General features: G+C 43.4%; 1 protein-coding gene across 1 annotated transcript; it reads left to right on the top strand.

Moving 5' to 3' along the window:
- Positions 1 to 1,905: 1,905 nt before the first annotated feature.
- On the top strand, positions 1,906 to 11,696 carry LOC125012960 (uncharacterized protein C11orf53 homolog). The gene is made up of 5 exons (XM_047593199.1): positions 1,906 to 2,161; positions 3,143 to 3,243; positions 8,417 to 8,456; positions 8,611 to 8,915; positions 11,000 to 11,696. Exons 1-5 carry the CDS (start codon positions 1,984 to 1,986, stop codon positions 11,435 to 11,437), a joined length of 1,062 nt encoding a protein of 353 aa, XP_047449155.1. The 5' UTR covers positions 1,906 to 1,983; the 3' UTR covers positions 11,438 to 11,696.
- The last annotated feature ends 378 nt before the right edge of the window (positions 11,697 to 12,074 follow it).

Raw genomic sequence — 12,074 nt, 5'->3', positions numbered from 1 at the left:
AAAGTTGCTTTGTGGCGCTCATGTCTCCGCAGTTTTAATTTTGGACTAATAAGGAATCAAAAACTCACATTCATATTCAGCCTACCCTGAAACCTAGTGATATCACTTAGGGACATTTATCACAGTTCACATAGCTCCCAGAGGACACAAAAAAAAATTCTCCCCAACAATGTAGAAAACAGAAAACGAACAAAACAACAATTGGTGGCGGTCCCCTGGAACTGGAACCAACATTCACAGGGGGATTTACATGAGGCTGCAACAGCGCACAAGGATACAGCTGTGAGATGCTCCAGCTCCTGGAAATAAGGTGAAACTGGAGAATGTTTAGCAGAAGAGACCAAATGTGTCATCAAGTAAGGCAACTACTTCCCCGCATCGTTGAGTCGTCTGACATTTTGTGTCAGAGGACTGAGCTTTGATAACTCTAGTGTTCAGGGGTCCAGCCATGCCCGGTATGTACAGCATTTCTTTGTTCCTGTTTTTGTTTATTGGACGCTGTTTTTCTCTCAAATCCTGCCAGAGCAATGCGTGCCGACCAGTAAAACCCAAAGTGGGCCTTAATTCATTCTGTTCATGAACGCCTCTGCCCCTGGAACAGCGTATCGAGCAGGGGTTTTTGTTGACGCAACAAAAGACTTTTTGAGAGCTCCTTCTCTTGAAAAGACCTGTATAAGCTGGCTTTATTAGCATGTCATGGTAGCTTACCTGTGAACACGCTGGGCTCTACCACAAAACCGGCCAAAGGGAGCTTGCAGGCTTTCTGATAAATGTTGCTTTTTGCTCCAAATACAGAGCAGTCCCGTCCCAACACTTGCTGTTCTCATGTATAGCTGCACTCTCACAACAAGCTAATGTACTACTTACCAGTTATACCAGTTGTACATATGTATGTATAATCTGCTGTCGGTGATTACCAGATCCCGAGTTAATTGGTGCTTATCTACAGTTCTAGACTTTGTGGCTGCAGTGTGCTACTCATTAACCAGTTCAAGTTTTTTGCTGTGACACTATTTCTGCTTTAGACAGCTGTTTTTGAGGTCTCAACAGTCAGCTTGTATACGTTGCAAAAACATATGGAAACAGTGTTCGTATCTGTGGAAATGCCTTAGCAGACTGCATGCAAATCCAAGCAGACATACATAAGTTGTGCCACTTTACTGTTTAGCTAGTTTATCTCACTGTGGTCATTGTCGTTATGAAACCGTGTGTCAAAATGTAACCAGTTTTTTATTTATTTTTTTTAATCATGTAAGCAGTATGAGAAAGGCATGGGGATTTTCATTGGCACGCTTTGCATTTTAATTAACTCCAAGTGTCTCATCAGAAGCGTTTTCTCTCCGCCGGGAAATTGAGATGTCAGATGAGGTCGCAACTGAATTGTTTAGCGAGGCAAGCCTCCAGCTGTTCTTCCCTCTCCTTTAAACACCATGTTGAGATTTGTTTTTACTTTGCTCTAAATGTTTTATACAAATTCCAGCACATCCATTTGTGTGGAAAATTGCACCATGAAGTAATTTTATGCAAAAGAAAATCTCACGGTTTTGTAAGAGAATGTTAATTTGTGCCTGACAGCATCCAAGTCATATCAATCAACTCTCTGACATTCAACCCACACACAAAAAAAGTAGGTAAATACTTTCTGAGCTGTCATTAGGTAACTGTTGATACCAGAGATGCCGAAGCTCCAGCTTCAGCACAAAAAAGCAGGCGGCGTACCACAAAAGCAGCAGTTAAGCGAACTCCTTCAGGTAAGAGCAAAAAACTATATAACTTTTTCTTGCGGATGATGAGAAGGGGGTCAGGGAGTAGTGACAAGCTGCTTCTCTCTTCCATGCTTCCAATGCTTCCAACCCCTAATCTCGACTGCAGATGCAAATAGTCTAAAAAACGTCCCCGCCAAACATTTGCATTTAAACAAATAGATAAAGGTCATTTTGACAAGCTGCCTCCTTATGACTGCAGTGTGAGGTGGCATGTTCCATGTGTCCCTGCCCTCCTGACAGCGTGGTTAAAGCTCCCACTGTGGCACGCCACTCAGTATGGTCCTGCACACTGGGATATAGCTACTGTAGGCAAATACAGCAGAGGGAGAACAGAGAGGCCTGTGTGTGTGTATGTGTGTGTGTCACACCGCTCAACTGCAGCATCATGGACACAGGTAAGAACCATTCATTTACCGTCTGCTCCTGCTGTTCTTATAAAAGGAATGGAATATTTCAAAAATGTTTAGTTCTTGATGTCCTGCATTTAACTTGTCTGTGCTAAGAAATTAAGAGGGATGTTGTTATGTGGTAATTCTGTTTGTATTTTGGTGATTATGTGATGGTGGTGCATGCGCTAATTAAATGAACCGACCACATTCCTGTAAGAATTAGATCAATTAAAGGTGGAGAGCATCAGCCAGGTCCGAGTGACATGTTGTAAAATTGCTCTCTAAATACAGTTAACGTCCGCGCGAGCTTGCTGTTTCAACGGATGCCAATTCCCGTAATTTATTGCGTGCGTTCTCAAGGAGAATGGATATTTTCAAGAATCTCATGGTTGCGCAAAGTTGGGGCTTATCTAAAAGACCCATTCAAAAAGCTGGGGTCTTTTACATAAAGTTTTTTGCATGCAATTTCCGTTTGCATAATAAAGTTTGCATTTTCATTGAGTTTATACCTCTGCTTCCCAGGAATGTCCCCAAATCACACCAGTACGCATGTGAGATTTAGAAAAACCGGTGTAATATGGAACAGGCTAGGGTGCACGCGTGTGGAATTTGCCATTTCTGTTGAACTTCGTGATTCTGCCGTGGAGTGAGAATCCTCCCTCTTCCCCACCCTCCCCCCCGCCGCGCTCCCCGCACCTCCAGTGTTATCTTACTGTGAGGTTTCAGCAAGTGTTTTTTGTTAATTGCCTCTTTTTAGCAGTCCATTTGCATTGACCAAACCAAAGGCAATTTCCATGACATTTACACACCAATCCCAAAGAGTCATTCGCCTATATGCATAAAACTGTGAAACATTCAAATGAACACACATTTGTGGCAATGGATGAAAATTTGTATGAAGTTGTGTTACAAGTCAAACCGTTCATGGTTTTGTTTCGGATGCTGATTTATCATGTTTTTTTTTTCTTCTTCTTCTCCTTTGTTCAGAATATTCTAAGAGGGTGTACCAAGGCGTTCGAGTCAAGCACACAGTCAAAGACCTGCTGGCTGAGAAGCGATCCCGACAGACAAATGGGCCCAGATACAGCGTAAGCACAATCTCCTCTAAACCATCACGCCTTTGTCCCGTCCTGTCTCTCCCCACTTCATTTTTCTCCCAAACCAAACAACGCAGCCACAGTTGACATTCTGTTGGTGGCACAATCAAGAGGTCGCTTTTAAAAATCTCCTCTCCTTGTTTACATTTCGACTTTTTTTGTGCACCAACGATCCATGGTTGAGCCATTGTCCACCTGTACCTCCTCATCCCGCCCTCCCCCTCCGTGTCTGCTCGCCTCGAGCGCTCGCAAAGCCAATCTGTAAATAGCTGAGCACGGTGTGTGCAGGGGGAGCACAAAGCGCCAAGTTCCATCCTGACCTCACAAAAGAGCGCTGACACAATGCGCGCAATGGCGACGGCCACGGTCTCCCGAAAACTCCCCCTGAGGTGGAGGATGAGGTTGCGGCGAGGGGGAAGGGATGATAGAGGTGGACAGGTAGCGTAGAGACACAGAAAAGGGGCAGTGCAGGAGTCTGCCTATGCAAAGTTTGATCCACGCACACCTGCCAGCTGACATTGTCCTCTGCCGTGAGCAGGCCGCAGACAAACCTCCTATTGTTGTCTTACAAACATACACTCTCACTCTCTCACACACAAACAGAGAAATCGGCTGCGCTTTAGACGTCTGCATGCACAAGCAAGACTTGCTTTTCGCTTTTCACAAACCACCTGTCAGGATTCCCTGTTTGTTTTCAGTGTTGGCATGTCCACTCTATAGATATGCGCGCTGCCCAGGACTCAAGCATTGAAAGGATTCTGGGAGAGACCACAGAACATGGCAGCAGATGCAGCAAAAAGACAAGTCCCTCCATGCAATGCTGATCGTGAAATTCACTCCTCCGTCTTTAATTTTACAATGTTGTTACTTTAGTGGGTGTCAGTTAACGTACCGGGATAAGTAGGGATTTTCTGAGGGAGGACAGGAAAACAGCTCTTGGCTGTACTGGTACTTCGTGAAGGCAGAGCTGTCTTGACAGAGGACGTGCACAATATCGGCAAAAGTATTCGCTCATCTGCCTTCACACATGTATGAACTCAAGTGACATTTTTTATCCATAGGGTTTAATATGACGTCAACCCTTTGCAGCTATAACAGCGTCAATTCTACTGGGAAGGCTTTCTAGGAGTGTGTTTATGGTAATTTTCGCCCATTATTCGGGTTGAGGTCAGGCCAGTCAAGTTCTTCCACACCAGACTCCTCATCCATGTCTTTATGGACCTTGTTTTGTGCACTGGTGCACAGTCATGTTGGAACAGGAAGGAGCCATCTCCAAAAATTACCTACAAAGTTGGGAGCATGGAATTATCAAAATCTCTTGGTATGCTAAAGTATTCAGGGTTACTTTCACTGGAACTAAGGTGCAGTCAGACAAGTGCCGTTCTCCTGGCAACTGCCAAACCCAGGTTGGTCCATCAGACTGTCAGATGAAGAAGCATGATTCATCACTCCAGAGAACGCCTCCACTGCTCTAGAGTGCAGTGGCGGCGTGCTTCACACCACTGCATCCGACGCTTTGTATTCCACTCGGTGATGTATGGCTCGGATCCAGCTACTCAGACGCAGAAACCTGAAGTTTGGAGGTCTGTAGTGATTGACTCTGCAGAAAGTTGGTGTCCAGTGACCCTGCTCTGTCATTTTACGTGGCTTGACACTTTGTGGCTGAGTTGCTGTCGTTCCCAGTCACTTCCACTTTGTTATAAAACCACTGACAGTTGATTGTGGAATATTTAGTACCGGGGAAATTTCACGACTGGACTTGTTGCACAGGTGGCATCCTCTCACAGCACCACATTGGAATTCACTGAGCTCCTGAGAGCGACCCATTCATTTACAAATGCTTGTAGAGGCAGTCTGCATGGCTGTGTGCTTTATTTTTATACACCTGAGGCCATGGAAGTGATTGGAACAACTGAATTCAGTTATTTGGATGGGTGAGTGAATACACCCAAATACATAACTTGCATCCAGACCAGATATGAATCTTGTTAATGCTCCAGATGTTGTGGCTCTTTAGGAAACAGGAACATTAAAGAAGGAGGCTGGATATATTCTGCATTTTATTTAGTGGCACCAAATTTCCCCCAAACACCAAAACTGACAATTAACCTGAAGATGAAGAGAGCTGCTTTCAAGGGAACATTTCCTCCACTTTGAATAATGTTTGCTACAAACAGTTGCTAGTTGGTTCAGGGAAGTTATGTTTTTTTTAATGTAGCTATATATTTGTGAGTTCTTATTGAAGATTTACATCATCAGTTGGGACATTTGGGTTTGGCAATAATTACCACAAACACAGTGGGGAAGTGAGTCAGCGCTGAGAGACAGGTCCATAAATGTTTGCGAGGAAAAAAAAAAACATCATTAAAGTTCACAGTATTTTAGCAAACTACACTGGCAAATACATAGTAAAGATTAAAATGCACGTACACATTGTGGCACATAGCCTTCATCGGGGTGACAACTCACAGTGTTTGGTTTTGAACATGATTGTCTCCATGTTCGTACTATGACCTCAGTTTGTGAAGGAGAAGTTCGTAAAGAGACTAGAATCAAGAATCTAGTATCTGCTTTTGCTGCTCCCCTAAACAAAAGTTAAATTAATAAGATAAATTAGCTGGATCGTTTTAAATAATCTTTTTGTGTTTATTAAGTACCTGTTGCTTTTATTTTAGCTGTATTTCCTTTTTTTAGGAAGTAGTTCAGCTGTTACTCATAGTTCACAATTCCAATAGTTTAACATAGTACTTAGCCATTTCCATGACCTTTACCTGAGTCTGCAGCGTTCAGGTGTTAAAGCTGACTGATGTTTTTTTGGGTCAGATTAGAATTTCATTTATTGAAATTAGTTTTGCCTTTTTGGGTGTCTTTCAGAAATGTGTACATGCTGTGTGCGTGCAAGAGACAGTGGCTGTTACTTAGCTTCACCAATCAGCTGCTGCAAGTCATTTAATGCAAGTACCAGTAGACATCGACCTGGTGTTATGCTACTGTGCCTAAATTGAACAGTTTGTGATATTACGGGATTTAAAATAATGTGTGTGAATAAACTGTTTACAGTGTAAATTACACACCCTACATGACATCAGCAGATTACTAACAAGTAGCCCTTCCTCTCACATTCAAAAGACAAGTTAGGTGTTAATCAGTAATTCTAAACTAGCTCTAGGTGGGCATGTGAGTGTTAGGTTGCCTCTCTGTTTTAGCCCTGTGATACACTGGCTAACAGTCCAGGGTGTACCCTACCTCTCGCCTGATGGCACCTGATGTGTTCCCTCGCGATCCTCTAAGGATAAGTGGTTATAGATAATGTACGAATGGATGGACATTTATCAGTTTGTGTGAGTGTTCTTACTTGACGATTGGCTTTCCATTAAATAAATCAAATAATGTTTTACTTTTTATCAAGCTCTAATAGGGAAATTCCTTCTTTGCATTTAACCCTGTTCACACCTTCCTGTAGACACAAAATTAACTTGAACTGTTTTCTAAAGCCTTACCTGAGCTGTTTTTTGTTTGTTTTTTTACTATTAAATGAACATTTCCAGTGGCGAGTCAAATGAATGCTGCACTTAATAAACTGGCAGTAGCAGCACTACACCGTTTCTGACGTGCATTTCAGTGTTTACTCGTACGTTTATAAATGATGCTTCCAGAGCTAACAATGCACAGAGGCACACAGTAACTTAAGCCACCAACGTCCTTCGGTAGCTAATGCTGCCCTTTATCTCTGAAAATAAAAGGCCATTGAGAGAGAAGAGCCAGCTCTGACCACAAACTAGGCTCCTCATGTTGGGGCACGGACAACCACAGAACATATATAAAGATCTTACATCATTTCACATCACTGGCTTCTCTTGTCTGACAGTTTCCATTGGGCGTGCTGTGCCTGGGCTTGTGGCTATTACTACTAGTGTGTGATACGGAAAATACAAGGCAGGGACATTATGAGGCTGAAGAAACCTTTTTGTCATGTGTCTCTGGGTAAAAGTTACAGCAAGTGCCAACAACAAATCACAGTTTACGAAAATACTCTGATAGGAGAGTAGAATAGTTTTCAGATGGGGGAAAAAAAATTAAAACTAAAAATAGGGCTAATGTTAACATGGATTCCTGTGAATCCAAAGGATTATAAAATGACATAAAAAGGAAAGAAAATATGCAAATCACTTGCCGTGAAGCCGTAGCTCAAGGAAGAGGGCTGAATGTATTCTTTGTATGTGGCGATATTAAAAAGAATTAAAAATACTGTGTGCACGCTTGTATAAAACAGGGTGCGTCCGTTTTAAAAATATAATTTCGAAACAGAGTGTTTTGCATAGGAAGGAAGAGCTTTTCTGTCAAACAAGGTTAATTAGATCTATCATCATTACCCGACACACGCAACAAACACACACGTACATACAAACATTATCTGACGATCTGAGCTTGAGCCAGCTGATTTCCATACGCAGCCTTCAGAGATGCACTGAGCCATACCTGGGCCACATGAGGAAGTCTTGGCACTGGCAAATCACATTCAAATTCTACCCTCAAAATTTGCTTGCGTCCCAGCCAGCGCAGGCTTAATATCAACTCTTTCATGTTAGCAATATGCAAACGAGAGATCCTGTCAAACCCCGTGCCTGTGTGCCTGCACTCCGGTCTCTCTGACTCGGCACGAATCGGTGTGTCTGCTTTTAGAGAACAAAAACGCGACTCTCAAACTCAGCTATATGTTGAATAAATTTAAGAAGAGTCACGGACAAACGACAGCTTTAAAGCCGCACGTACAAACTCATAACTGCGAGTTCAGGCTCAGAGAACTGGTTTTGCTATTTAAAACAGGCAACAGTTGAAGATGAGGTTTGAAATGAAAACTGATGAAAGTTGATGGGCCTCAGGCGCACCTGCTACAGCTGGAATAGGATAAATATCTACGCTCACAGACACACACACAGTGTGTGGTCCCAGACGTTCTTGCTTCAGTGAGAGAAAATGTAAATTCTTATTAATAATGGTCGTTTTCCAAACTTTCTGGCTTGTTGCCCTGGAGGTGAGGCAATGTCTGAAACCCCTGCCACAGGACGCACATATTAATGAGCAGTTTAACCGAATCCACACTTCCTGGTTTGGGCATTATTACAATCAAATCTAAAGTCATCTCTCTGTCTGTCTGTCATAGGGAGGATCGACCACTCCGCCTTCTTTTGTCCAGATGCCAGGTGAGACTACATGATATCAGCACACTGATTGTTATTATAGGACCATTTTGACTGAGTGGTTTGCACATTCGAAGCGTCTGAGGTGTCTGAACGCTGTCCAGCAGAGACCACGACCACTGCTTGATGATGTTATGATTCTACTGTCCCCCCTCAGGGTCTCACATGCTGCCCAGCTACTACGGCATGAGACGTCCGTTTATTTCCGACTCAGAGTTCTGCCCGTCCACCAAGCAGTACTCCCCCGACGTCTACTCCTCCACCCTCGGGGGTAAATCCCTGGGCTGCGAGCCCTCCTCCATGGCGAGCTACTCGTCCCTCATCGACAGCTACTACCCGGAAACCTTCGGCGACTATCGCAGCGCCGCCACCTTCTCCAGCTCCGGAGGGTCCTTCCTGCCCTCGTCTGCCCTCTCCTCCCTGCTGCCGCCTTTCAGCACGGAGCCCTCGCATTTATTTCTGGTAGGATTTAGGATCAGGCCTTCTGTGAGGGCGACATTGACGGATGAGCGGGTTATTCAGTAGGATAAATCTCGCAGTTACTTTCACCCACGTTTTCAGTTTGTTGCCATGAATGAAGCCTCAGTCATTCAAATGAGATGTTTTGTCTTGTTTTTTTTGTTTTTTAACAGTGTTTCTGTCTTTTCAGTCCTCTTTTTGTTACTCTCTCCCCGACAGCAACTCAACAAACAAACTAGTGAGACACAAAGAGGACATTTTATACAGAAACGACAGTAGCATTTGCATCACATCCGTTTATATCTGACTCCTGAAGTGTATCCAGTAGCATGTCAATGATAAACAGGGAGAATAGTATATCCATAAAGGCAGTGGTAGAAAAATGTTTTAATTAATGGGAGGACAGGGGGCATGAAACAGTACCAGCAGTAGCAGTTACGCTACAGGTGAATTAGTTAGCATAATGTACAAATTGTTATATGTAGGCGGGGAACGTTGAGTGTTACATGCACAGGGAGGTGGACACAGGGAGGTGGGGGAGAGAAGATGAAGAGACAGAGAGAATTAATGACACGGATAAATGCTCAGTGCATGGGAAGTCCCCCAGTCCACCCACATGATTACACTATAATAGGAGCGAGTGTGACAGGGGTAGAGCCAGAGGTAAGAAGCGTTAGATCAAGCTCCCAACTGCCCGGCTGGTTAGAATCTCCATCGGCCTTTGACGCCACCAGTCACTGCTACGTCTAACTAATGTTAATTATATTCCTTTTAGCTAATTAGCATACTGATATATATTATGGTACATTGTGACTGTGCAAGACTTCACATTTTTTAAATAATGATGCAACACATGCATTATTACCTCATTCAATATTAGTATATTTTATACATTCAATAGTCTTTATATGCATAAAGGGGACAAAATACTGTCCTGTAGTATAGTGCAGGAATTTGATTTGATAAATATACATTTTCAGTGAGAGTCAATGAGAGGAAGGACTACTTAAGTCCTTTCATTGTCTTAGTCTCTGTCCTGTTTACATGCTGCATTTTACTTGATAAGCAGGTCCTGCACAGAAAGTGAGAGGGCCGGCCGCACAGTTTTAGACTTAGACTTAGACTTAGACAGACTTTAATAATCCCTGAGACTTAGACTTTAAAGAGCCCTGTCGAGAGTCGATCTGGACTCGGTCTGCCTGTGCACTCGGCATCTTAACCAGTAGTCAGCAGATCGTATTTCACTACACATCAGTGGTAAATCATTACCTTAGCAACAGCACCATCAACAAACTGCAGCAGCGCTCTGTTGGCCAGCCAGGTGGTTTGTTATCTGCATATGACTGCGCCCAGTCTAAGTTCTGCAGAAACAAGCGCCGTGTTTGTCTGGAAAGTGAAAGTTGAATGTGGAAAGCTGACAACCGCTTTGGGTTTCATCTGAAGAGATGGTGAAAAAAAGAAACGACATAGGCGCCATCGCATTTTAAGTATGAGTGCGGGAACATCGTAGATACGTTGTCTCAGTGTTTACTGTGGGTGGACGTCGTACTAATATGGACATCATAGAACAACGCTGAGTATTTTTCACCGTTTACAGACATTTTATGAACTAACACCCAACGAATTATTGAGAATATAAATAAGCCCTCAGAATCAATTGCCAGGATTTCTGTGTCGTAGCTGTTTGCCACAGATACTTGGAATAAAATGCAACTTTCAGAAAACTGCACTAAGTATAAACTCTGATGATTTGATTTGAGCCGCTCTACAAGAGAAATGCCACAAGATGGAACGTGGATGTAATTTTTCAGCGGTGAAAGTCTCACCACAAATCTGTGATTAAACAGATAATATGTAGTAATCCAGAAGCTTTGGTTCCCCGAGTTCTGGGGGTCGATTATATGAGCACTTTTAATGCCTTTGTCATGATTTCTGATTGTGATTTTCCATCATTTCCTGGGTGTTTTTGATCTTAATGCCGCCTTGAACTTTTGTCAGTGGTGTAACACTAATGCATGTGTGTAACAGAGAATCTTATGGTGCACAAACGCTGTATCATCCTCACCTCTCATGTCTTCCTGCTTTAGAGAGACTCATGGGAGCAGTCGGTCCCAGAGCCAGCATCCCAGGTTGAGCCTCTCTGTTCGGAGAGCCTGGCCCCCGTCAGCGTCCCACCCTCCATGCCGAGCCCCGAACCCCCGGGGAGCCCCTCCCAGTACCGCTCTCCCAGCCGAGGCTCCTCCATGGGCCCCGTCTCCAGCGGGCAGCCGTACACCCTGCACCCTCTGGAGGACGCCCACTACCACCCACTGACCACCAGCAGCTCCTACCCCATCCCTTCCTCCACCTTCTCCTGCCCTTCTTACATGAGCAGCCCCGTCAGCGACCTGGTGTCTAAGATAGTGACGGAGGAGGCGACGGACGCCCACAGCAGCCTCCCTGCCAGCGCCGACCCTCACTCCTCCTGGGCCAAAGAGGACGGGGTGAACTCCTGGTCGCCCTATGAAATCAGGAGGGCCTACTGACCAGATCAGAACAATTTAGAGAGAGAATGAGTTTCTACGGACTATGAACTCAAGAAATACTCGATATCCTGACTATTTATATTGTCAGTCTGTTCATGTTTATTTCTAAAATAGAAAAACCACCCAGTCATGGAGACTTTTTGTAAAAAAAAAAAAGAAAAAAAAGAAAAGAAAAGACAAAGGAAAAAATAGTGTGTTGTTTTTGTCTGTATGTGTGAAAAAGAATGAGAAGTATGTATAAACTTTCTTAAACTTAAAGAAAAAAAGAATAGCTTTAGTAAGCACTGAAGTAAATGGTCTTGTTTTCATATAGCGCCTTTCTGCCTATTGGTACACAAAGCGCTTTGCAGTCATAGACACATCTAGTCATTTGCACACACACATTAACCCACCAGTGCCATGCTGTGGGAGCAACCGGGGTTTTCAGTGTTTTTTTTTTTTTATATTATTATTATTATTATCTGATTAAAAAACAGAGTAAGAAAGGGTTACATATCTCTCAGGAATTGGATTCAGGTAAAAAAAAAAACAGGAAAAACAAAAAAGAACAACAAAAAAAACAAAACAAAACAAAAAAACATGGTTCCAAATGGTTCCAAAATGGTCCGAGATGATAAACATGCAAAAATGCACAGGA

Source organism: Mugil cephalus, chromosome 9 (assembly GCF_022458985.1).
Source record: "Mugil cephalus isolate CIBA_MC_2020 chromosome 9, CIBA_Mcephalus_1.1, whole genome shotgun sequence".
Lineage (NCBI taxonomy): Eukaryota > Metazoa > Chordata > Actinopteri > Mugiliformes > Mugilidae > Mugil > Mugil cephalus.
The sequence above is the reverse complement of the archived record's forward strand: the minus strand, read 5'-3'. Positions and strand labels throughout refer to the sequence as shown.